This window comes from Salmo salar, chromosome ssa27 (assembly GCF_905237065.1).
Source record: "Salmo salar chromosome ssa27, Ssal_v3.1, whole genome shotgun sequence".
In the NCBI taxonomy this organism is placed as follows: domain Eukaryota; kingdom Metazoa; phylum Chordata; class Actinopteri; order Salmoniformes; family Salmonidae; genus Salmo; species Salmo salar.
In genome coordinates, this window is record NC_059468.1 from 10,762,408 (window position 1) to 10,788,907 (window position 26,500).

The window sequence follows — 26,500 nt, forward strand, 5'->3', positions numbered from 1 at the left end:
CCTGCTATGTGCTGACCCAGGGGGTCCGGAGCTGATTGTCCAAACGCAATTCTTGTGTCTGCCTCCATGAAACCAGGAGTTGTGGATGGACATCACGCCCCTGACCTCCGGAAATCTCCGGTAATGCAGACATGGAAGGGACAGAAGGAAACATTTTGGTGTAAATGGCCAATGTGTTCATTTTTTTTACCACACTGGGCTTTTTCATGCATACTTATGTTCACCTCTACTATCCTCCAGCTTCTAAATGTGGCTCACGGTGGCGGCTAAGAGCCAGAACAAGAGGTTGAGTCTACTTGGAGGCTGAAGTCGTGAGATGGAGAGATGAATAGCACTTATCATGTTAAGTACAGTTGAATGTGTCCGGTTTGCACTTCGGTCCTTGTTTTCTAGGTTGCTTTTTCTTTCACAGCTATTTAGACAAGGTCCTAAAAAGATACGCACTTCTAGCAGGAACGGGGAGAGAGTGAGAGAAAATGTGTTTGAATGAATTGAATTGAAGTGTGTGTGTGTGTGTGTGTGTGTGTGTGTGTGTGTGTGTGTGTGTGTGTGTGTGTGTGTGTGTGTGTGTGTGTGTGTGTGTGTGTGTGTGTGTGTGTGTTTGCATTTGCCTGTGTTTGACAAAGTTCAGGGGTCAGGCTACGGAAGAATAGGGAAAACGAGAGCGAAAGTAAAGGATTTGGAGAAGGTGGGGAGAGAGGGGGCTTGGGGCGAGAGAGGGGGATTATCAGGGAGGGAGAGATTTCAGAAGAGAAAGAAGAAGGAGGAATAGAGGGGAAGATTACATTTTTGGAGGGAAAGACTAGAGAAAGAGAAGGGAAAAAATGGTAAAGTCGCGACAGGCCCAAACCCAGTGCACACTCTTAGAAAATAGGGTTCAAAACGGGTCTACAGCTGTCCCCAAACAACAACTATTTTTGGTTCCAGGTAGAACTCTTTTGGGTTCCATGTTGAACCCTCTGTGGAAAGGGTTGTACATGGAACCAAAAATGGTTCTACCTGAAACCAACAGGGGTTCTTCAAAGGATTCTCCTATGGGGACAGCCGAGGAACCCTTTTTGATTCTAGATAGCACCTTTTTTCTAAGAGTGCATAGAGAGAGGGAGAGTGCAAAATAATGAAGTTGAGAGAAAAATGCTCAGGGAGGAAGTTCGAGTGAGACTCGGGGCAATATGTATAGAAAGAAAAGAGAAAGAGGGAGCGAGGGGGAAAGAGAGAGGCAGAGAGCGAGAGAGATCAAGAGGGAGGCAGCATTAATATGCTAATGGCCTGAGTGAATGCACAACAGGCCCACTGACCAGGCTAATCACGGGTGGACACACACTGGGGCTAATCCTTAACGCAGAGCTTTCACACACACCCCCGAGTGCACGCACACACACACACACACACACACACACACACACACACACACACACACACACACACACACACACACACACACACACACACACGCGCAAACACTACAGAACACACACACACACACACACACACACACACACACACACACACACACACACACACACACACACACACACACCACACACACACACACACACACACACACACAAATTCAAACCCACCCACACATATACTATTTGCACTGACCCACACAAATAACACCATTTCTGAATGCAGATGCTTATTGACCACACTTTGCTTGTAATAGCAAAAAGTCACAGGAACATGGGCGCACAACGCTCTCTCTCTCTCTCTCTCACTTACTCGCTCACTCACACACACACAGTTGTTAAGTCACTATCACCATGGTTATTGAGCTCTCTGAAGCCATGATTGGATTCTGTGGGCAGAATGTGTCCTCTGATGGGGTTTCTACCACTGGTTTTGTGAGGATTTTCTCCTCACCCTTCACTGCTCTGAGCTGGTGTCAATGAAGCTACTAATATTTCCTGAAGAGATTGGCTGCAGTATGTGGGTCTAACCCAGGCTGAAGGAGTAGAAGTTATGAGTGAGCACAGGGAAGTAATGTCCGTTATTCAAAACAATTCCTGTAATAAATACCGTGTTCATAACTATGAGCTATCACGTTACATGTAATATCAAGTCTTTCACTTAAATAAACACTTATCAAATGAGTTGACGTGACTTTTTCCTGTTTTTGATTAGTAGCTATATATGAATGGAATCAAAATGCTTTACATGAATACAATTAAGTGTGTTTGTTATCCATCTGAAGAGTTGAATTCAAAACAGGCACACTAAGACTGATATCTACAGTAACACAGATGTAACCTGACTAAGATTAGGATTTAGGTATTGTATCTTGAGCGGTCAGTTGCCTACCCAGGGTTAAGTACAAGCGACCACTCAAGTCGAGTGGGGCTTAGAGGGGAGCAGTGGAGACAGCTGGTGGTCGATATTAGAGCAGCATCTAGGGGCAACCTAGCCCGACACTGACATAATGATCACATGGCTCAGCTAAGCTAGGCTAATGCTAACTGTGCTCTTGCCAACTCTTACATCTGGCAGCAATTATGACAACAATGCCGTTGGAGTGACACAAAAAACTTGATTTATAAAATGTGTTATTCGACATTGCACTAATAGCACTCTCTAGGCAAACAGTAATAGTACTGTAGTGAGAAATTGTTTATGAAATAACATGAGAAGAATCACATCATGCCGTTAAAACGTGATGATAATAATAAAATAAATAGCAAGGAAGTGCAGCCATAGCACAACCAATAGAAACTCAACACTCATTTAATTGAATTGGGTTTGGATTAAAATCCCATCAAGTCTACACCAGTCCCATGGTATCTGGAAAACAAAAAACTGACCTCAGTTCAGCATCTCTACGGTCAACTTTAGTTCATGCTATCCGGGAATCTTGGGACGCCTACCCTACCCTAAACCCTACCCTAACCATTATCCTAACCTTAACCCTAACCTTTATTCATTTGAAATGACTTCAACTACATTTTGAACATTTTTACATTTCAACTTCAATGGGGTGACGTCAGAGTTGGATGTCCCATGGACCACACTTAGACTTTTCAGTCAACTTCACCCTAGTCTGTCATCTGGGCTGCTCTCTCCAGGTCCGGCTTCAGCTCTGGTCCTCAGAGAAACCATCTCCAAATTCACCCCTTCCACTCGCCTCCTGGTGGTCTAAGAAAACACACACCAAGAGTCAGTAATATAAAAAAATCCCAGGTACAATACAATCCAACTGATTTTTTCAGGGATTAAACCAAGACTTCTAAAATATTAATTTTGTTCACCTGATTTATCACTTCTTAATGTCTTTACCTTGAAATACAGACAGATGGCGGTGTTGGCTGTCACTGATGTCAGAAGCACTACAACCAGTCTGATGATGAAAGCTGTCAGAGGAGAGGCTGCAGCAGAAACACACTTAATTAGTGGATTGCTAAGCATCAGATTCATCCGTGGAAAATCTGTTAATGTCAAAGTTCTAAGTATGGTTCATGTTCAGTTACCTGTGACAGTGAGGGAGAGGAGATCACTCTCGGAGGAGAAGTTATGAGAATAAACATAAATCTCATAAACACAGCTGTAGTTCCCTTGGTAGGAGTCATCTGCAGTGAGAAAGAAGAAGGCAGCAGAGTGATTGACAGCTGGCTGAGTCTGGGTTATGTTGGAGTCAGGGTATGTGAGGAGGAAGGAGCCTCCTGGGTACTGTGGCTGAATGGAGCAGGTGATAGTGAAGCTGTGGCCCCTGAACACCTCTAGAGTCCCCTAGTGGCCCCTGGAGAACCCTCCCATTGAGATGGTCAGAGAGATATTAGGCTTAAGCAGGAGATCTATAAAAAAGAGAAAAAGAAAAAACTCTTTAAAGGGGCAATCAGCTACATCCATATTTTTCACTAATAAATTCATGCTTTGTACCCATTGATTCTTGAAGAATATGACTTATAAATGCCCCATGAGCTTAGTTCAACGGACAAACCCCATCAGAACCCAAAATATTAGCTTGTTTTATTCCATTGCTTGGAAATAAGATTAACGCAAACAAACACTAAACACAGCGCCTCAAAACATGGCTAAACTAACATTTTGATATCTTAGATGGTCAGTCCTTGCATCCATAGCTCTGTATACGAATATGAAAGTGGTTACATTTCCCCAAACCTCATCCCTCAGCTTTTTTGACCGAAACAAGTGAGGGAGTAGCTTGGTTATTGTTTCAACTGCTGATTGTCGCTTTAACTAGTTTCCTCATATACTGTAGATATGACCATAACATCAGCATGTAACAGTGCTTGCCAGCCTCCCTTACAGGGCAACATCTGTGATGGGCCTATAGTGACTGAAATTACATTCAAATACAAAAGCATTGTGTGATACTTGAGGTAGCATTGCTATTGAATTACTACGAGTTCATCTATTAGCAGTAAAGCAGCCATACAAGTTCAACCGTGAGAGGTGTGAAGTTGTATGTAAAAATATTAAAAATCAGCTGCATACAACAACTTTAGTATTACCTGACCAGATCACCGTTAATGGAGTCACCAAAGTTGGCCTTGAGGCTTTGCTACACTCCCTAAGCGCATCTTCATGTCCATTACAGTGAACTTCAAACCCTTCAGTGCGGTTTCCAAGCAGTGTTGAAACAGTGGAACGACAGCCCAGCTGTCTACAAACTACATCAGCGACAGCCTTCAATTTCCAGTAATATCCCACAGCCGACATATTCCCCTCTCCCAGTTTGTCCCACTCCACTCTACCAGCACAGCGACTGCCTCCTCCCACTAGCCTCACATCAGCAGGTTCTGGAAAGAAGTGTACATACTGTTTATTCATATATTCTCAACAACAAAACACCCCTACAGCGAAGTCCAAACGTTTTTTTGGACATTGACACATTTTGTTGTTGTTTAGGCTCTGTACTCCAGCACCTCTGAAATAGTACAATGACTATGAGGTTAAAGTGCAGACTGAGCTTTTATTTGAGGGTATTTTCATCCATATCGGGTGAACCGTTTAGAAATCACAGCACTTTTTGCACATAGTCCACTTTTAGGGAACCGAAAGTATTTGGTCAAATTCACTTGTGTATTAATGTTGTCAAAAGTTTAGTATTTGGTCCCATATTCCTAGCATGCAATGACTACATCAAGCTTGTAACTCTACAAACTTATTTGATTCATTTGCAGTTAGTTTTGGTTGTGTTTCAGATTATTTTGTGCCCAATAGCAATTAATGGTAAATAATGTATTGTGTAATTTTGGAGTCACTTCTATTGTAAATAAGAATAGAATATGATTCTAAACACTTCTACATCAATATGGATGCTATCATGATTACAGATAATCACGAATGATGAGTGAATAATGATGAGTGAGAAAATGAGAGGCATAAATACGCCCCCCCCCAAACGCTAACCTCCCCTGTTATTTGTAAAGGTACATGTTAGGTTAGCATATCTTGGGGGTATGATCTTTGAGCCTCTTGTCACTTTCTCACTCATCATTATTCCCGATTCATTCAGGATTTAACCTCATAGTCATTGTATCATTTAAAATCTAAAGTACTGGGGTACGGCGTTAAAACACCAAAAAATGTGTCACTGTCCAAATTAAGATTTTCTTTCCAAAGCGCTATATATACATTTTCAGAATGTTGGTCAATTTGATTTCATTGTTTAAAGAACTTAGAAAAGAGATTGATGGGTTTTTCATTGTCTAATCATGATATGGGGATGTTCAGTGACAGTCATCCCAGCTAGTACATAACGTTCTGAGAACCATAGGTTTCTTAGAGCTTGGTGAGAGAGTGGTTGTCCTAAGCTTATACCTTCACACAACTTTCTGCGAATGGTGCAGGATAGTTGATTGCCTTTTGAACATTCTCAGCACATTTATGGAACTTGACAAAAATAACGTTTAATTTCATTACTTTAACAGAATGTTAAAAGTTAAAACATGGTTACATTTCATTCCAATTTTGGTAATGTTCTAGGAACGTTCTCCAACTAGCTTGACACTGGAAATGTTCTCAAACAGTTTAGAGAACGTTAAGAAACAACGTTCTTCTGTGGGAATGTCAGTAATTCAGGACTATGATTTCTTCAGGTTTCCTCATGGTTCTATTTAAAGTTATGTTCTGAGATCATTAATAAAAACTTTCCATAAAAACCACAAGAAAACATGAGTAATGTTCACAGAACGTTGTAAGAATGTTATTTAAAGACATATACATTCTGTTCTCTGTGTCGTTAATTAATTGGCCACACCTGATCTGAATGAGTGCTTGTTTCCTTGAAATAGTGTCTGTTTCAATAGGATAAAATGAACAGTTTCTCACTAACGCCATTCCACACAAAAAAAAATACATGTGTTTGCATGATTAATGCCTAAGCAAATTAATTTCCATGTGTCCTATCTATGCTTGGAGTTCAAAACAGTAAACCCAAAATGAGCTAGCAGTGTTATAAACAGTCTTATTTAAACATTCAGTGAAGGTTTTAAGTTATTCAAAAACCTCAAAATAACCTATAATTTCCGTTCTCAGAATGTTAATGAAACCTTTCAGGAAACCATATTAAAATGATCTCAGAACCTCCCTGAAACCTAAAAATGTACAGTACCAGTGAAAGTTTTTCTTTATTTTTACTATTTTCTACATTGTAGAATAGTACCAGTCAAAAGTTTGGACACACCTACTCATTCCAGAGTTCTTCTTTAATTTGACTATTTTATACATTGTAAAATAATGGTGAAGACATCAAAACTATGAAATAACACATATGGAATCATGTAGTAATCCCAAAAAAGTGTTAAACAATCAAAATATATATTAATATAAAATATATTCTTCAAAGCAGCCACCCTGGAATGCATTTCGATTAACAGCTGTGACTTGTTAAAAGTTAATTTGTGGAATTTCTTTCCTTCTTGATGCATTTGAGCCAATCAGTTCTGTTGTGACAAGGTAGGGGTGGTATACAGAAGATAGCATAATTTGGTAAAAGACCACGTCCATATTATGGCAAGAGCAGCTCAAATAAGCAAAGAGAAACGACAGTCCATCATTACTTTAAGACATGAAGGTCAGTCAATATACAAAATGTCAAGAACTTTGAAAGTTTCTTCAAGTGTAGTCGCAAAAACCAGCAAGTGCTATGACCGCCACAGGAAAGGAAGACCCAGAGTTACCTCTGCTGCAGAGGATAAGTTCATTAGAGTTACCATCCTCAGAAATTGCGGCCCAAATAAATGCTTTACAGAGTTCAAGTAACAGACACATCTCAACATCAACTGTTCAGAGGAGACTACGTGAATCAGGCCTTCATGGTTGAATTGCTGCAAAGAAACCACTACTAAAGGACACCATTAAGACAAAGAGACTTGCTTGGGCCAAGAAACACGAGCAATAGACATTAGACCGGTGGAAATCTGTCCTTTGTTCTGATGTCCAAATTTGAGATTTTTAGTTCCAACCTCCATTTCTTTGTGAGATGCAGAGTAGGTGAACCGATGATCTCCGCATGTGTGGTTCCCACCGTGAAGCATGGAGGAGGTGTGATGGTGTGGGGGTGCTTTGCTGGTGACACGGTCTGTGATTTACTTAGAATTAAAGGCACACTTAACCAGCATGGCTACCACAGCATTCTGCAGTGATACGCCATCCCATTTGGTTTGCGCTTAGTGGGACTATCATTTGTTTTTCAACATGACAATGACCCAAAACACCTCCAGGCTGTGTAAGGGCTATTTTACCAAGAAGGAGAGTGATGGAGTGCTGCATCAGATGACTTGGCCTCAAACCAATTGAGATGGTTTGGGATGAGTTGGACCACAGAGTGAAGGAAAAGCAGCCAACAAGTGCTCAGCATATGTGGGAACTCCTTCAAGACTGTTGGAAAAGCATTACAGGCAAAACTGTTTGAGAGAATTCCAAGAGTGTGCAAAGGTGTCATCAAGGCAAAGGGTGGCTACTTTGAAGAATCTAAAATCTAAAATATAGTCTTCACTATTATTCTACAACAGTGGTTCCCAAACATTTTATAGTCCCGTACCCCTTCAAACTTTCAACCTCCAGCTGCGTACCAGGGTCAGCACACTCTCAAATGTTGTTTTTTGCCATCATTGTAAGCCCGCCACACACACACTATACGATACATTTATTAAACATAAGAATGAGTGTGAGTTTTTGTCACAACCCAGCTAGTGGGAAGTGACAAAGAGCTCTTATAGGACCAGGGCACAAATAATAATCAATAATATTGCTCTTTATCTAGCCATCTTACATGTAAAACCTTATTTATTCATCAAAAATTGGGAATAACTCACCACAGGATAATTAGAAAGGTGTGCTTGAAATGATGCACATAACTCTGTAATGTTGGGTTGTATTGGAGAGAGTCTCAGTCTTTTAAATCATTTTCCACCCACAGTCTGTGCCTGTATTTAGTTTTCATGCTAGTGAGGGCCGAGAATCCACTCTCACATAGGTACGTGGTTGCAAAGGGCATCAGTGTCTTAACAGCGCGATTTGCAAAGGCAGGATATTCTGAGCGCAGCCCTATCCAAGAATTCTGGCAGTGGCTTCTGCTTAAATTCCATTTTCACAGAACCGCTTGTTGTAATTTCGATGAGGCTCTCTTGTTCAGATATCGGTAAGTGGACTGGAGGCATGGCATGAAAGAGATAACGAATCCAGTTGTTGGTGTCGTCCGTTTCAGTAAAGTACCTGCGTAATTGCGCACCCAGTTCACTCAAGTGCTTCGCTATGTCACATTTGACGTTTTCAAAATTCTCAACTTAATTGATTGGACAGTACAGCCTTATTGGCACCAGCATCAGCCATATTCTAGGTGAGTGCGCATATTCACTCTTTATCATTGTTGGAAAATCTAAATGGACTGTTTGAAAATGTGAATCACATTTTTATTTGGTGTACCCCCCCACGGCATTGCGCATACCCCAGTTTGGGAATAGTCGTTCTACAATGTCGAAAATAGTAAAAATAAAGAAAAACACTTAAATGAGTAGGTGTGTCCAGCCTTTTGGCTGGTACTTTATTTTCCCATGACAGACAATTTTCTTTACTTCCGTGGTCAGAACGTTTACAAAACGTTCAGTTTTACCAGTCAGGAAACGTATGGTTTCATTGGGAAACCAAAACTGTATGTTCCCACAACTTCAAAGGAACCAAATCTGCTAATTGAGTGGTTTCATTTCAGAGAGACAAATAATCCAGTTTTTTTGGTTGCAAAAAGCTATACAGTATATCCGCCCCACTCTCAGAGAAATAGGTAGTACTGCTAGGCTTAAAAAATTATTCAATTCAGTAATATGAGATCTGTATGTAAGACATTTAAATCGAACAGTTTAGTCATTTAGCCGATGTTCTTATCCAGAGCGACTTACAGTTAGTGCATTTATCTTAAGATAGCTAGGTGAAACAACCACATATCACAGTCAAATATACAGTATACAAACATTAAATTCCAGCTAAACAATGGATATATAGCGTTTTGCTAAAAAAAATTACATTTTAATACAGACCTAAAATCTATTAATATAAAATATGTGGATATTGCATTTTAGAAATAAACTCTTCAAATACTTTTGGACTCTTTAAAAACTTCTCATATTCACTCCAGGTGAGAGAAAAAAAGTGAGTGACTGACTGACTGACTGATAAACAAATTCTTACCTGAGCAGGTGAGTCCAACAGCATTACCAGGTAAGCAGGTGTTGTTTTTTCTCACTGAGGTGTCACAGTCCAGAAGAAGAGACTGATTGCCTTTACACAGGAATCCTTTAGGCCAGATTGGACCCTTAGCTCCTCCATAGAGCCCCCCCTGCAGAACTGAAGGAGCCCCACAGCCAAGCTCCCGACAGACTACTTCTGCATCCTGCCAGTCAAAGTCAGCTTCACACATTGAGACCCAGGACTGATTGGACTTCACCTCCACTCTTCCAGAGCAAAAACCAGCTCCATCCAAAAACCTCACAGACTCTGAACAAAAGATGGTTCAATATTCAATCAGTTTTGTTGATGCTACCAGCTATGTATTGGATAAAAGATTGTAATATGGTTTGATACAATGTTCGACACAATCCCTATCAATCTTACCTGAACAGATTACATTAGCATAATTACGACAAACATCACCTCCAAGAACGGCGAAGGTACACTTCTCAAGAGTAGAATCCAGTGGTGAGCAACCATTAAATTCTATTTGGTATCCATTAATTGCCTCTCCAAAATGAGGTATGCCAAGTGCAGCTACAACATTCCCACAGCCCATCTTTCTACACACAATATTAGCATCTTGCATGGACCAATAAGTGCCACATACAGACCTCCAGTGTCCAAATAAAAACGCCTCTGCTCTTCCAGCACAGGAGCTGGTCCCATTCACCACTCTGAATTGACCTTCAACTGTAAACACCAGGGAGGGAAATACAATGGTTGGTGAGGACACATTTTGTGCCAGAGTTATTTTATCAGCAGTACACACTCAGAAAGAAAGGTGCTATCTATAACCTAAAAGTGTCCTTCTGCTGTCCCCATAGGATAACCCTTTGAAGAACCCTTTTAGTTTCCAGGTAGAACCCTATTGCTTCCAGGTAGAACCCTTTTGGGTTCTATGTAGAACCCTTTCCACAGAGGGCTCTACATGGAACCCAAAAGAGTTTTACCTGGAGTCAAAAAGGATCTCCGATGGGGACAGCTGAATAATCTTTTTGGAACCTTTTTTCTAAGACCGTAGTGTCAGTAATTGTGTGTGTGTGTGTATGCTTTTTAATGCCACTAATCTAGACACATTTCCCACAATCAATATCCTGTAAAAAATGTTGTGCTTAAAACCATCTAATCATGAGTACATTTTGGCTATGTGCTTTGATAGCATTGGCATTCAGTGAACCAGATAATGAAAACACATGAACTACAGAGGTAGGATAACACAGTCCTACATTTGCCAACACAGGTGGATATAGGTTTGATACAATCCTACCTGTGCTCCAGTACAGGATCATCAGTAAAAATGCAGGTATCATGTCTGTTTCAACATGGGGCTCCACTAAACTGTAAGCCTGCTGTGGGAAGAGTGGACTGAAGAGTGGAAAAAACTGGTACATCATGTTGCTATATGACTTTTAGCATGTATTTCTTAGTCAAACCTCTTCCAGCTAATCTATGATCAGTTTGAAGAAAACCACAGGAAACAGCTCAGCCAAAGTACATCAAGTTCAGCCTATAGCTTCCCACTGTGTATGTTCGCTATGTCCTCTGGTGAGGCTGTCTCCCAACTAGGGTACAAATTGGTTGAATCAACGTTGTTTCAATGTAATTTGTCAACGTATTGTGACATGACATTCTTGTGGAAATTCTACCACAGGATTATGTCATCATTGTATGAATTTTCAACATAGACAAACCTTGTATAAAATATGTTGAATTTTTACCTTTGAAACAAAATTATATCCACTATCAGAAAACTATAGACTGGGCTGCACTTCCTGCAACCTGGTCTCAGAGCATTTTGTATTATTCTGTATGTACTGTAAATGACACTCCATTTAGTTTGATATGTTACGTTTCCTATAGTATGTACTAATTTGTGGAAGTCCATCACCCATTTCATATGATTTGTTACGAATTACAATTCGTATTATATGTTTCGAATTTGCAAAAGGGATGATATGGCTAAAGTTAGCTAGGCTAGGGGTTAGGGGTTAGGGGTTAGGGCAGGGGTGAAAGTAGATTCCATTTCTGCTTTTCACTGACATTCGAAACTCAACAATCATCTATTTGATATTTGCAGCGCACGCTGCCTAAATTGCGGGCCCTTCCGACTGTAGGCTATGTGATTTAAAACATTCCACAGCTTTTATTTAAGAAGCTAATGATCCTCTGTGGTCAAATCATACTTTCTGGCGTAGTAGCCTATTTTGAGTGATTTTATTTTTTCTGTATAGACAGGAGTAAGCTAAATAAGCTATAATTTTTGCAATTTAATTCAATTTACTTTAGGGAAAGCGTAGCGTCCAATAGACTTATGGACACGCCGCCTATGCCTTTTAATGTGGCATGAACTAAACAAGTCATGATATTTTCATCTGATTGCCAAACAATCGCTTAACAAAGGCGCTCCTATAGGCTATCTGCGCACATTCGTCCACTCACTAAATAGTTTCAGCAACCAAACCCCAACAGTGCACTGTGCAGCCGCAATTTGATGAATGGAAAGAGACACCTGTTACAAAACACCTAGGTGTATTGTAATGACATTCTGCCATTGTCATTAGGCCTACACTTAGCCTAGCCTGAATTGATGCATCCACAGTTGTCCACGCGGTCCTCAGACTCCGAATTGACCTCCAGCGTCTCGGCCTCTCATCTCCACCTTTACAAAATGTAAGTGTTCTCCTCAAACCACAATGCAATTTGGAGCATAGACCACCGTGTTAATTCGAAAATGTTTCATGCGGCTGACATGCAGTAATGTTAAATAATTGTGTAGTAGCCTATAGTTTTTTGGGCATGTTGTATTAATTGCGATAGGTTCACGTTTTATCGGTACACTATCTATTTTGCCGGGATGCCGTACCGGACCGTATCGCCTTACTTTCACCCTTGGGTTAGGGGTAAGGTTGTTACGTTTAGGAGTTAGGTATAAGGGTTAAGGTTAAGGTTCGGGGAAGGGTTAGCAACATGCTAAATAGTTGCAAAGTATCTAAAAAGAAGTAAGTAGTTAAAAAGTTTCTAATTAGCCGAAATGCTTAAGTTGTCCATGACGGAATTCGGACTAGCAACCTTTAGGTTGTTATTCGTTCGCATTATATGTCCACTCATCCACCCTAACCAACCACCTTACTTTCGTTTTTGCCTTAAGTAACCATCTGTCTTACAGTTGAAGTCGGACGTTTACATACACTTAGGCTGGAGTCATTAAAACTCGTTTTTCAACCACTCCACAAATGTCTTGATAACAAACTATAGCTTTGGCAAGTCGGTTAGGACATCTACTTTGTGCATGACACAAGTCATTTTTCCAACAATTGGCCACGCAGCCATCATACCGCTCAGGAAGGAGAGGCGTTCTGTCTCCTAGAGATGAACGTACTTTGGTGCGAAAAAAGTGCAAATCAATCCCAGAACAACAGCAAAGGACCTTGTGAAGGTGCTGGAGGAAACAGGTACAAAAGCATCTATATCCACAGTAAAACGAGTCCTATATCGACATAACCTGAAAGGCCGCTCAGCAAGGAAGAAGCCACTGCTCCAAAACCACCATAAAAAAAGCCAGACTACGGTTTGCAACTGCATATGGGGACAAAGATCGTACTTTTTGGAGAAATGTCCTCTGGTCTGATGAAACAAAAATAGATCTGTTTGGAGGAAAAAGGGGGAGGCTTGCAAGCCGAAGAACCCCATCCCAACCGTGAAGCATGGGGGTGGCAGCATCATGTTGTGGGGGTGCTTTGCTGCAGGAGGGACTGGTGCACATCACAAAATAGATGGCATCATGAGGCAGGAAAATTATGTGGATATATTGAAGCAACATCTCAAGACATCAGTCAGGAAGTTAAAGCTTGGTCTCAAATGGGTCTTCCAAATGGACAATGACCCCAAGCAAACTTCCAAAGTTGTGGCAAAATGGCTTAAGGACAACAAAGTCAAGGTATTGGAGTGGCCATCACAAAGCCCTGACCTCAATCCTATAGAAAATTTGTGGGCAGAACTGAAAAAGTGTGTACGAGCAAGGAGGCCTACAAACCTGACTCAGTTACACCAGCTCTGTCAGGAGGAATGGCCCAAAAATCACCCAACTTATTGTGGGAAGCTTATGAAAGGCTACCCAAAACGTTTGACCCAAGTTAAACAATTTAAAGGCAATGCTACCAAATACTAATTGAGTGTATGTAAACTTCTGACCCACTGGGAATGTGATGAAAGAAATAAAAGCTGAAAGAAATAATTCTCTCTACTATTATTCTGACATTTCACATTCTTAAAATAAAGTGCTGATCCTAACTGACCAAAGACAGGGAATTTTTACTAGGATTAAATGTCAGGAATTGAGTTTAAATGTATTTGGCTAAGGTGTATGTAAACTTCTGACTTCATCTGTATGTAACCATACCAAATGTAACATATCATACTAATTTGAGCGTCTCGGATATTCATTTACTATGTTACGTCTAGTCTATGAGACCAGGCTGCTTACTGGAGAGTTGGTGACAGTATCTACAGCTATTCATCTGTCCTCCCATCCTGGGTTTTAACCAAGTCCTGCTTAGATTTTATATTTGTCACTGACGACTAACAATGTGCTATCATGAGAATGATTATTGAGAGATCTCTTAATAACTAAATATATTCACTGTTGCTATGGAAATAATTCCAAAGGGTAGGTTTAACAGAGCAACTAAAATGTAACCATACTTTATAAGTCATATAGCATCTATACTATTTAGGCCTATATAGCATTTGCAAAGTCATCAACAACTATTGTTTCAATTCAACCCAGAGTTCAACTACAAATAGACAGTACATATAGGCCTAGGGTTTAAGCTTTCCAATCTCCCCTTCCTTTCTATGCTCTCTCTCTCTCTCTCTCTCTCTCTCTCTCTCTCTCTCTCTCTCTCTCTCTCTCTCTCTCTCTCTCTCTCTCTCTCTCCCAAACGCTGTGGGTTTCAATATGTCCAAGTGCACTTGATTGGCATTGGACAGACACACTTTAAAAGTGTATACATGTTTCTTAGAAATATAGTGTTGATAACGTATTCGCAATTTACCCCATACAAGAGAACAGGCTCCCTAGGAAAGTTTTTGTTGTTGCGTGCAATACCCCAAAATAACCACCAGGGGTAGCTAACAAACAGCTATTTTGCAAGGGAAATCAAGTTGCTTCCACATATCCGGCGAAAAAAGAGAAAGATGGCTACAGAGGGTTTCCAAACCTGTCGTCTTTGAGTAATTATTGTCTTTCTGGATGAAAAATAGCGATAGTATCACCCCCCACCAACATACATCGTGATGGAAAAGAATCCCGTCACACGGTGGTCATAGTGGCACGAGCTTGAAAGTATTTCGTTACAATCCGGTGTTCGTAGCAAGCTAGCTAGTTGTGCTGCGTGGGCTTGCGTCACCGGGCAGCTGTCCGTCAAATTCCTTGGTAAGTAGCAACTAGCTATGCTAGCTAGACCCCATAACTAGCTAGACTGCGAGTCACTTTTTTGTTTTTACCGAAGCAAGCTAGCTACTCATGGATAGATAGCATGATAATCGTGTGACATTACGATTCTACCGTAGTCTGACAGTTTGCTCGATGTATGTAATTGGGACAAAATAAGTTATTTACCAAAGTAGCTACGATACAACAAAGGAGGACATAATGCATGCAACCGCGATCAATTTGCATGAAATGTCAAAGGAGGGTGCAATGAGATGTAGTTAGGCTCGCTAACCTTGGATTGCCTTGGACATTTTACTGTTTTTAGAACAACAAACGTTAGCTAGCGAAACCCAATTCTCCCAACAACAACAAAAAAATCCCTTGTTTTTTTACGGCATAATTATTACCAGATAGCCTGTGTACCCAAAGACTTCAGTCTCATTCATCACTTGTCTTGACAGCTGTCAAACTGGGTTGCTCAGTTGCAAACTGTCAAAGTGATGTAACGCAATCAACTGCAGTCTAAACTTTACACAGCGCATCTTCTCATCAGACTATGTAGGCCTAATTGCCTAAAACGAAATATGTGTGTAACATTCATCTTAAACATGTTTCATGCGTTTCCATAGGGAGGGGTCTATAAAACACAAAATGGCGACTCCAGTCAACATCCAAAACCCCAGTAAGACGTGGGAGCTGAGCTTGTATGAACTGCACAGGAGCCCACAGGTAATGACAGTCACGTTCCACATAGGAATAATTACAAATGCATCCAGGTGAAAAGTGATTTTATTGTATTGCATTTCCAGAAACAAAGTGCTTTTTATAGTTTCTCATAACAAAAATCTGTGTGAGGAACTGTGGCCATGGTCAATCAGTTTAACGCTGACCCATGAAGAACATGGATGGGCCATCATATACTTATCTGTGCCTGTATTGTCTTGACACATTCTCCTCCCTGCCTGTAGGAGGCGATCATGGACGGCACAGAGATAGCGGTGTCCCCCCGGAGCCTCCACAGTGAGCTGATGTGCCCCATCTGTCTGGACATGTTGAAGAACACAATGACCACCAAGGAGTGCCTGCACCGCTTCTGCTCCGACTGCATCGTCACTGCACTCCGATCAGGGTGAGGTCACACGCAACTGTGTGACTATTTGAGGATGACTATATTCTCGCTACTCCGGACTGTGCTCTCGTATAAATCTGAAGAGAACCCCCATACTAAAGATTATTACATTTCTGTGAAGATACTTTATAAAAGCTTATCTTTAACTCACTCTCTGTCCTCTCCTCCTCAGGAACAAGGAATGCCCCACGTGCCGAAAGAAGCTTGTGTCTAGACGCTCGCTCCGCCGCGACTCCAACTTTGACGCCCTCATCTCCAAGATCTACCCCAGCCGTGACGAGTACGAGGCCCACCAGGACCGGGTGCTGGAGAGACTCAACCGGCTGCACAACAAGCAGGCCCTCAGCTCCAGCATTGAGGAGGGGCTGCGCATGCAGGCTCTGCACAGGTAGGAGATGAGGGAGGATGGGGGTAGGGTTTATAGGTTTCCCAGAAATCCCATTTGAAAGATTCTTGGAATTAGGAGAGAGTTGTCAGACTGAGTATGTAGACAAACAACACTGACTGCACAAGTCAGGGAAAGTTCCTACTTTATTGAGGATTGGAAATTTAAAATGGCCTCTCGCGCTCTGCTCACCCTTGACGCCCCAGAGCCCAGCGAGTGCGCAAACCGGCGCAGGAGAGCGACAACACCACCTTCAGCGGCGGCGAGGACAACGGGGATGCGCGGTCACACCTCTCCCACGACTCTGCGCCCTCCCACGCGCCCCTCCCCCCGAGCCACACACCCTCTGAGGCCGGGCCCAGCCGGAACCCTAAGCGGCCCAGGGTGTCAGATGAGTCAGGCCCGGAGGTGGATGGGGGCAGCCCCACAGCCCCGCTCCGGCACCACAAAGAGGGCCCTGGCTCAGAGATAGAGCTGGTGTTTCGCCCACACCCCCTGCTGGTCAACACACAGGACTACAGCCAGACCAGGTGAGGGCTCTCTCTCTCTGTGTGTGTGTGTGTGGGGGGGGGGGGGCTGTGAGGTGTTCTGTTATGACTTCTCAAATGATGGTAATTTCAATTCAGAATGTATTCCTGAAGGGTCTTTTTTTAAGTTTTGTTTTTGTCACTCCTCATTCCTGTCTCAGATATGTGAAGACCACAGCCAACGCCACAGTGGACCACCTGTCTAAGTACCTGGCTCTGCGTATCGCTCTGGAGGAGAGGCAAAGAGACAGCCAATCAGATGCAGCGATGGAGAAGGGGAAAGAGGGAGTGGAGGCGGGGGCTAAAGGAGAGAAATCAGCAGGAGGGGCCAGCTTGAAGAACGTCAGTGAGAAGCAATACACCATCTACATCACCACATCAGGGGGACAGTTCTCTGTGAGTACACAAGCTTATCCGTTCTCTTTTTTTTCAGGGTGGGAGCTATTATCAGTGACTATTATCCGTTCTCATACCTCTGTCACGGGTCTCATTTTCTTATCTCCCTCCTCTCAACTCTACTTTTGCTCTATTTTTCTTCCTACCATTCCGTTTGACTTGTTCTCCTCCCTCACGTTTCTCTGTACCTCTTTCTCAGACTCTGAACGGCTCCCTGACTTTAGAGCTGGTGAATGAGAAGTACTGGAAGGTCAGAAAGCCTCTGGAGCTTTACTATGCCCCCACCAAGGACCAACCGCTTCAACCATCCCAGCCACCGCAGCAGAAGTCCCCACAGCCCAAAGAGGGGTGAGGAGGACAGGAGCCCTCCCTCTTCAGCCGTTATCACTCGCTGTCTCCGACAGATTTCTGTGTGTTGCGTGTAGCTGCTTCTGAGGTAGTCATTGGGAACATTCCATAGATTGAAGGTCTTCAACTTTGTCCTCAGAATCTGAAGTTTTTCTGTTTTTATCCTCAGTAGCTTCAAATCAAACCTGAGTATGAAGTTGTTTTTGCAATTCCTACAAATCACATCTGTTTCATCCTTTTTTCCTTAATCGAATGGTTGACTTAAAATGCTGTCTGGACCGGTGCACACACCGACAGACAAACGCCTACGTAGTCCAGCCTTCCTTCAGACCATCAAGTATTGCTTGACATTGCATCAGGACTGCCAGATTATGTTGATACATTTCAGATCAGCGTGATGATTTTACACTACCGGTGAAAAGTTTTTGAATACCTACTCATTCAAGGGTTTTTCTTTATTTTTACTATTTTCTACATTGTAGAATAATAGGAAGACATCAAAACTATGAAATGACACATATGGAATCATGTAGTAACCACAAGTGATAAACAAATCAAAATACCGTATTTTATATTTGAGATTCTTCAAATAGCCACCCTTTGCCTTGATGACAGCTTTGCACTCGTGGCATTCTCTCAACCAGCTTCACCTGGAATGTTTTTCCAACAGTCTTGAAGAGTTCCAACATATGCTGAGCACTTGTTGGCTGCTTTTCCTTCATTCTGCGGTCCGACTAATCCCAAACCATCTCAATTTGATTGAGGTCGGGGGATTGTGGAGGCCAGGTCATCTGATGCAGCACTCCATCACTCTCCTTCTTGTTAAAATAGCCCTTACACAGCCTGACGGTGTGATTGGGGTCACTGTCCTGTTGAAAAACAAATGATAGTCCCACTAAGCGCAAACCAGATGGGATGGCGTATCACTGCAGAATGCTGTGGTAGCTATGCTGGTTAAGTGTGCCTTGAATTCTAAATAAATCACTGACAGTGTCACCAGCAAAGCACCCCCACAACATCACACCTCCTCCTCCATGCTTCACGGTGGGAACCACACATGCGGAGATCATCCGTTCACCTACTCTGCATCTCACAAAGACACGGCGGTTGGAAACAAAAATCTCCAATTTAGACTCCAGACCAAAGGACAAAATTCCACCGGTCTAATGTCTATTGCTCATATTTCTTGGCCCAAGCAAGTCTCTTCTTATTATTGGTGTCCTTTTAATAGTGGTTTATTTCAGCAAATCGAACATGAAGGCCTGATTCACACAGTCTCCTCTGTTGATGCTGAGATCAGTCTGTTACTTGAACTCTGTGAAGCATTTATTTGTACTGCAATTTCTGAGGCTGGTAACTCTAATGAACTTATCCTCTGCAGCAGAGGTAACTCTGGGTCTTCCATTCCTGTGGCGGTCCTCATGAGAGCCAGTTTCATCATAGCGCTTGATGGTTGTTGCGAATGCACTTGAAGAAACTTTCAAAATTCTTGAAATGTTCCGTATTGACAAACCTTCATGTCTTAAAGTAATGATGGACTGTCGTTTCTCTTTGCTTATTTGAGCTGTACTTGCCATAATATGGACTTGGTACTTTACCAAATAGGGCTATCTTCTGTATACCACCCCTACATTGGGTCAAACGCATTGAGAAGGAAAATGTACTTTTAAGAAGGTACACCTGTTAATTGAAATGCGTTCCTGGTGACTACCCCATGAAGCTGGTTGAGAGAATGCCAAGAGTGTGCAAAGCAAACGGTGGCTATTTGAAGAATCTCAAATACAAACTATTTTGATTTGTTTCCTACATGTGTGTTTTGATGTCTTCACTATTATTCTACAATATGGAAAATGGTAAATAAAGAAAAACCCTTGAATGAGTAAGTGTTCTAAAACTTTTGACCGGTAGTGTACATTGGAAAATGTTGTAGAGAGTAACCTCCTTTTCCCTTTGAGACAGACTTGGGATGACCAGAGGTCATATTGAATATTATGCAAGAATATACTGCTGTACAGCAGTAGATTGGGACTTTTCTATACTGAATTCAGCTTGCTTTGAAATTAGTTAATGATCCTATTTATTTCATATTTAATTTCTTTAAGACATCACTGATGCACTATGCCGCTTATGGAGGATGTCAAGTAGCAACGGTTGGTGGAATTGAGCTAGTCAATGTGATTTATCCTAAGCTTGGACCCACAGGGCTTTTTCCTAATGCTAGCTTCATACCTTTCACTTCCTTTATTAAGTGTTACCTGGTGCACTTTATACACTGAGTATACTAAACATTAGGAACACCCCCCACCCCAAAGGGATGCTGGCCCATGTTGACTCCCAATGTTTCCGACAGTTGCCAAGTTGGCTGGATGTCCTTTGGGTGGTGGACCATTTGAGACACACGGGGAAACTGTTGCTCGTTAGTTATTGACCCAAACTGGTGCGCCTGGCACCTACTACCATACCCCGTTCAAAGGTACTTAAATCTTTTGTCTTACCCATACAATCCACATCTCAAGGCTTAAAAATCCTTCTTTAAACCTACTCCCTGTTATCTACACTGAAGTGAATTTAACAAGTAACATCAATAAGGGATCATAACTTTCACCTGGATAGTCTGTCATGGAAAGAGGTGTTAATGTTTTGTATACTTAGTGTATGTTCTGCTGGCATATAATGGGTTTTCTTACCTCAGTTTTTCTATGATCTTTGTACAATTAAGGCAATATATCCCACTTTGAACTGTTACTCAGCTTGTTTGTATTGCAATTCTTCTTGATCCATTCAGCACAATAAAAAAAGGCAAGGATTGCATTGGTATGAAACTGGTGCTGTGGTGTTATGGCATTTTACATTCAGCGCATTCGGAAAGTATTCAAACCACTTGACTTTTTCCACGTTGTTACAGCCTTATTCAAAAATGGATAGAGAAACTTATACTCATCAATTTAAACAAAATTCCCCATAATGACAAAGTGAAAAGTTTTTTTGCTCGTTTATACAAAATAAAAACATACCTTATTTACAAAAGTATTCAGACCCTTTGCTATGAAACTCAATTGAGCTCAGATGCATCCTGTTTCCATTGATCCTTGGTAAATTCAATTGATCGGACATGATTTGGAAAGGCACACACCTGTCTATATAAGGTCCTACAGTTGACCATGCATGACAGCAAAAACCAAGCCATGAGGTCAAAGGAATTGTCTGTAGAGCTCAGACAGGATTGTGTCAAGGCACAGATCTGGGTAAGGGTACCAAAAAATGTCAAGAACACAGTGGCCTCCATTCTTAAATTGAAGTTTGGAACCACCAAGACTCTCCCTGGAGCTGGCCACCCAGCTAAACTGAGTAATCGGGGGAGAAGGGCCTTGGTGAACCCCATGGTCACTCTGACAGAGTTCCAGATTTTCTGTAGAAATGGGAGAACCTTCCAGAAGGACAACCATCTCTGCAGCACTCCACCAATCAGGCCTTTATGGTAAAGTGGCCAGACAGAAGAAATTCCTCAGAATAAGGCACGTGACAGCCCGCTTGGAGTTTGCCAAAATGCACCTAAAGGACTCGGACCATGAGAAACAAGATTCTCTGGTCTGAATGCCAAGCGCGATGCTCCCCATCCAACCTGACAGAGCTTGAGAGGATCTGCAGAAAAGAATGGGAGAAACTCCCCAAATACAGAAGTGCTAAGCTTGTAGCGTCATACCCAAGAAGACTTGAGGCTGTTATCGCTGCCAAAGGTGCTTCAACAAAGTACTGAGTAAAGGGTCTGAAGAATCTAAATGTGATATTTCAAATCAAATTGTATTTGTCACATGCGCCGAATACAACAAAATAATTAGGTAAAAAATAGATAAGATAAAATAAGTAAATAATTAAAGCGCCGCAGTAAAATAACAATAGCAAGACTATTAGTCGAAGTAATATGTACATGTAGGTAGAGATAAAGTGACTATGCATTGATAAACAGAGTAGCAGCAGTGTGAAAGGAGGGGGGAAATGCAAATAGCCTGGGTAGCCATTTGATGAGCTGTTCAGGAGTCTTATGGCTTGGGGGTAGAAGCCGTTAAGTCTTTTGGACCTAGACTTGGCGCTCCGGTACCGCTTGCGATGCGGTAGCAGAGAGAACAGTGTGACTAGGGTGGTTGGAGTCTGACAATTTTTAGAGCCTTCCTCTGACGCCGCCTGGTATAGAGGTCCTGGGTGGCAAGCTTGGACCCAGTTATGCACTGGGCCATACGCACTACCCTCTGTAGTGCCTTGCGGTCGGAGGCCGAGCAGTTGCCATACCAGGCAGTGATGCAACCAGTCGATTGTGCAGCTGTATAACTTGAGGATCCATGCCAAATCGTTTGTTTTCTGAGGGGGAATAGGCTTTGTCGTTCCCTCTTCAAGACTGTCTTGGTGTGTTTGGACCATGATAGTTTCTTAGGGATGTGGACACCAAGAAACTTGAAGCTCTCAACCTGCTCCACTACAGCCCCCTCGATGAGAATGGGGGCATGCTTGGTCCTCCTTTTCCTGTAGTCCACAATCATCTTTGTTTTGATCACATTGATGGAGACGTTGTTGTACTGGCACCACACAGCCAGGTCTCTGACCTCCCTATAAGCTGTCTGTTGTCAGTGATCAGGCCTACCACTGTTGTCATGAGCAAAGTTAATGGTGTTGGAGTTGTGCCTGGCCATGCAATCATGAGTGAACAGGGAGTACAGGAGACTGAGCACACACCCGAGGGGCCCCGCTTTGAGGATCAGCATGACTGATGTGTTGTAACCTACCCTTAGCACCTGGGGGCGGTCTGTCCGGAAGTCCAGTTGCAGAGGAAGGTGTTTAGTCCCAGGGTCCTTAGCTTAGTGATGATCTTTGTGGGCACTATGGTGTTGAACGCTGAGCTGTAGTCAATGACTAGCATTCTCAAACCTGTTTTTGCTTCATCATTATGGGGTAGAGGGGGGAACTATCTAATCCATTTTAGTACAAGGCTGTAACATAACAAAATGCAGATTAAGTCAAGGGGTCTCTACTCTCAGAACACTGTCGGCAAATTCATACTTAACGAAAATATAAAACGCAACAATTTCAAAGCGTTTACTGAGTTAGTTCATATTAAAAAGTTAATTGAAATAAATTCATTAGGCCCTAATCTATGGATTTCACGTGACTGGGCAGGGGTGCAGGCATGTCCAGCCAATCGGTATAATTTTCTAAAACAAGGGTTTTATTACAGACAAAAATACAATGTGCATTTTATTTCCGCTCATGAAAAAACGAAATGTTGCATTTATATTTAGTGTAGTAAATTAACCCCATCTTTACTAAATTCTGTGATAATTCACCAAAATGAAACTTGGTTAGTTGTGAGAATATGACCATGTATAAACACCAAGGTGGACACTACAGCATTCCATTCACTAGGTTGCAACTGAACCTAGGACAGACCATCACTCCGGTCCCTTTTACAACCTTTTCAAAACTATACCACATATATGAATGAGTATACACCGCCTTTTCCATTCCTGGCCTGTCTACAGTGCCTGTGTTCAGTCCCCTCTAATTGGGGATCGATTCAGACTTGGGCACAACATTGTGTAACATTCAGATAAATTGACATACCGGACATTGTAGAATAAGAAGTTACATGAGTTCCATTCACGACATTCCCACTTTTGCTTACAGAATGTGGCCCAGGTGAGTGTAGTCTCTGTTCATCAAGTGACAAACTACCTACATGGGAGCAAAGAAAGCCAAAACTGCCACTGACCGAGGCTCTATTCTGAAGCAACTACACAACTTCAACAACCGCACCAAAACAACTCAGTATGAAGAGATGAGCAAACAGCCAAATGTGTGAACTGTGGCATTTATTGACACATGGGGAGCAGGGAGACAGTTTACTTCTTCTTGGACACACCAACGGTGCGACCACGACGACCGGTGGTCTTAGTGTGCTGGCCACGCACACGCAGACTGAAAGAGAGAGGGACAGTCAGTCATTACAAATGTATCCAGGAAGTCAACTTGAGAAATCCCATACTAATGAGATTTAGTAGTAGGTTTGTAGGACAAACACAGACAATTACTTGAACACGTTGACAGCAGAAGTTGACGAATGTGCGTACCATTATACTATAACATTGGTATGCCTACAATAAGCACTTAAGGAACTTGTGCAATATTTTGAGTTTTACTGCAATGGACTACAAAATAAATGGGCTAATGCCTTCTTGATATAACATCTCAGCAGTACAGAGATCAATCTAAATTTGTCCAAAAATAGGGAGTTGAGTCTTGTTCTCATTTTCTATGTGCCCTAATGAACAACCCAGAACTAAGTAGTCTGTCCAGGAAACCAGCCCTTCAGCTGAAAAATGGGATTTCCCCCTTTTCATTAAATACAGAAAACACCCAAGCAACATAAAAATGTATAATTTGGTGGGCGCTTATTTTTGCATATCCCAAATCCTTTTGAGTGGGTTCACAGCCAGGGTCATAAAATAAACCTACATAGCTGGACATTAGAACGGCGCTTACCCCCAGAAATGCCTGAGACCACGGTGAGCCCTGATCTTCTTCAGCCTCTCAAGATCCTCTCTCAGCTTGTTGTCCAGACCGTTAGCAAGGACCTGTAACACACAAACAAGGACCATTGTAAGACTGGACTCTGAGACAAATGTACGTTTAGCTTTCAGAAATAAATGACGCAATTTGTATTGACAAACCATCGACGGGACGTCAAACTTAAATAGTTTAGTTACAGTTTGGAAATGAGTCACCAGACGTCGCAAGTATGCTGCAGTCACATACCTGGCTGTACTTGCCATCCTTTACGTCCTTCTGTCTGTTGAGGAACCAGTCAGGGATTTTGTACTGGCGAGGATTCTGCATAATTGTCACTACCCTCTCAACCTGGGGACAAATGCATGTATACATCAACATTAGCGAAATGCCAGGTAGAAAAAGATGCATACAGCTTTCATGTTGAGAGAAACAGTATGTACACAACAGCCCCATGCATTCCTCACCTCATCATCGGTTAGTTCTCCAGCCCTCTTGCTGAGGTCGATATCAGCCTTCCTCAGGACAACATGGGCATATCGTCTGCCAACACCCTGTGCAGGAAAAACACATGAAACATTACTTAGGTTCATTCCCACAATAGCCAACGGTGCGGACATCTCTACCTGGTTCTGAGAAAGACATTCTGAACAAGTCTACCTTGATTGCTGTGATGGCGAAGGCAATCTTCCTCCTACCATCAATGTTCGTGTTGAGAACACGAAGAATGTGCTGGAACTTCTCAGGAATGACCAGAGACTGCAGAGAAATAACAGAACAAACACGGTCAATAGAGAGTCACTTTGCTAGGTACATTGTCCTTCATTAATAATTTGTCCTTCTGCATTAATAATTTGTATTGCCACAACCAAAGCCTGGAATAAACTAGCAAACATGTAGTGTAAAAATCTTGAGTTCAAATGTCAGCCTTCACATGGACTGACTTTATATACTGTAACTCGTAAACAAGTTCTTACTAACTTTAACAAATCAGCCAACATTGAATAGCAATGCGATTACCAAAAACGAGTTGACAAGGATGGCTGAAAACTGATTGGCTAATACCAACCACACAAACAAACTAGTGTGTAAAAGTGAGGGTTACTACAATCTATTTTGAGAATAAAAGACCACAACCAAAGCCTATATTGACAAAAGCTGTACTTCCATGCAGGATAGTGTCCGCGCAGAATAGGTAATTTAGCATTGTCAGTTAGCTGTTCATTTGCATCAATATATAATATATATAATAAATACAGGCTAAAAGCTCTCAAAAACAATCTTAACAATCTTACCATCGTTGTCCAATGTACAGAATGACCCTAAAAGCGACGATGAACGCAGATATTTAGAATAATTTGGTAGCCCAATTCAGCACTCACCATCTTGGAAGCAGGTTCCGTTCAAAGAGGAAATTCAAAGGCTCTCGCGAGGGCTTTTGCGTTCGTTTCGAGAGTTCACTGAGGAAGTGGTTCCATCCGCAAAACGTGTCCGTCTGGGAACAAATCAAATTGTATATATCACATGCGCCTGATACAACTGGTGTAGACTTTATAGTGAAATGCTTGCTTACGAACCTTTCCCAACGATGCACAGTAAAAATATATATTTAAAAAAATTATAGTATAGTAACTAACTCAAGAGGAATAAAATACACAATAATGGAGCTATATACAGGGAGTACCAGATCAATGTGCAGAGGGACGAGATACTTATGTACATGAAGGCAGGGTAAAGTGACTTGGCATCCAGACAGATAATAATAAGAATAAAGAACAGAATAAAGCAGCAGCAAATGATAAGTGTAAAAGTGTGTGTTTGTATGTTTGCAGTGGTCTATAGTACTTGAGGAAAAATACTTAAGTCGTTTTTTGGGGTATCTGTACTTTACTATTTATATTTTTGACTACTTTTTCCTTACTACATTCCTAAATAAAATAATGTATTTTTTTACTTAATACATTTTCCCTGACACCAAAAGTACTCGTTACATTTTGGATGCTTAGCAAGACAGGAACATAGTCAAATTCACACAC

The 26,500-nt window shown here is 41.8% G+C and overlaps 3 protein-coding genes across 5 annotated transcripts; 1 reads left to right on the forward strand and 2 right to left on the reverse strand.

Moving 5' to 3' along the window:
* Positions 1-2,510: 2,510 nt before the first annotated feature.
* Positions 2,511-11,193, reverse strand: LOC123730941 (scavenger receptor cysteine-rich type 1 protein M130). The gene is made up of 7 exons (XM_045709639.1): positions 10,958-11,193; positions 10,072-10,380; positions 9,649-9,954; positions 4,470-4,757; positions 3,465-3,788; positions 3,274-3,362; positions 2,511-3,132 (listed from the first exon to the last, which is right to left on the reverse strand). The coding sequence occupies exons 1-5, from the start codon at positions 11,082-11,084 to the stop codon at positions 3,724-3,726; spliced, it is 1,095 nt and encodes a 364-aa protein (XP_045565595.1). The 5' UTR covers positions 11,085-11,193; the 3' UTR covers positions 2,511-3,132; positions 3,274-3,362; positions 3,465-3,723.
* A 3,631-nt stretch (positions 11,194-14,824) lies between these two features.
* On the forward strand, positions 14,825-18,529 carry LOC106588392 (E3 ubiquitin-protein ligase RING2-A). Of its 2 annotated transcripts, none has more exons than XM_014177309.2 (7): positions 14,825-15,124; positions 15,754-15,853; positions 16,093-16,253; positions 16,426-16,641; positions 16,836-17,168; positions 17,327-17,561; positions 17,761-18,529. In XM_014177309.2, the coding sequence occupies exons 2-7, from the start codon at positions 15,776-15,778 to the stop codon at positions 17,911-17,913; spliced, it is 1,176 nt and encodes a 391-aa protein (XP_014032784.1). In that variant the 5' UTR covers positions 14,825-15,124; positions 15,754-15,775; the 3' UTR covers positions 17,914-18,529. The 2 variants fall into 2 exon arrangements, with proteins under 2 accessions (XP_014032784.1, XP_014032785.1); XM_014177310.2 differs by having other exon boundaries at positions 16,845-17,168; positions 17,761-18,523.
* Positions 18,530-23,753: 5,224 nt separating this feature from the next.
* Positions 23,754-25,959, reverse strand: LOC106588387 (40S ribosomal protein S18). 2 transcript variants are annotated; one of them, XM_014177306.1, is made up of 6 exons: positions 25,847-25,959; positions 25,125-25,223; positions 24,932-25,018; positions 24,714-24,815; positions 24,441-24,532; positions 23,754-23,876 (listed from the first exon to the last, which is right to left on the reverse strand). In XM_014177306.1, the coding sequence occupies exons 1-6, from the start codon at positions 25,847-25,849 to the stop codon at positions 23,801-23,803; spliced, it is 459 nt and encodes a 152-aa protein (XP_014032781.1). In that variant the 5' UTR covers positions 25,850-25,959; the 3' UTR covers positions 23,754-23,800. The 2 variants fall into 2 exon arrangements, with proteins under 2 accessions (XP_014032781.1, XP_014032782.1); XM_014177307.2 differs by having other exon boundaries at positions 25,760-25,889.
* Between the last annotated feature and the right edge of the window lie 541 nt (positions 25,960-26,500).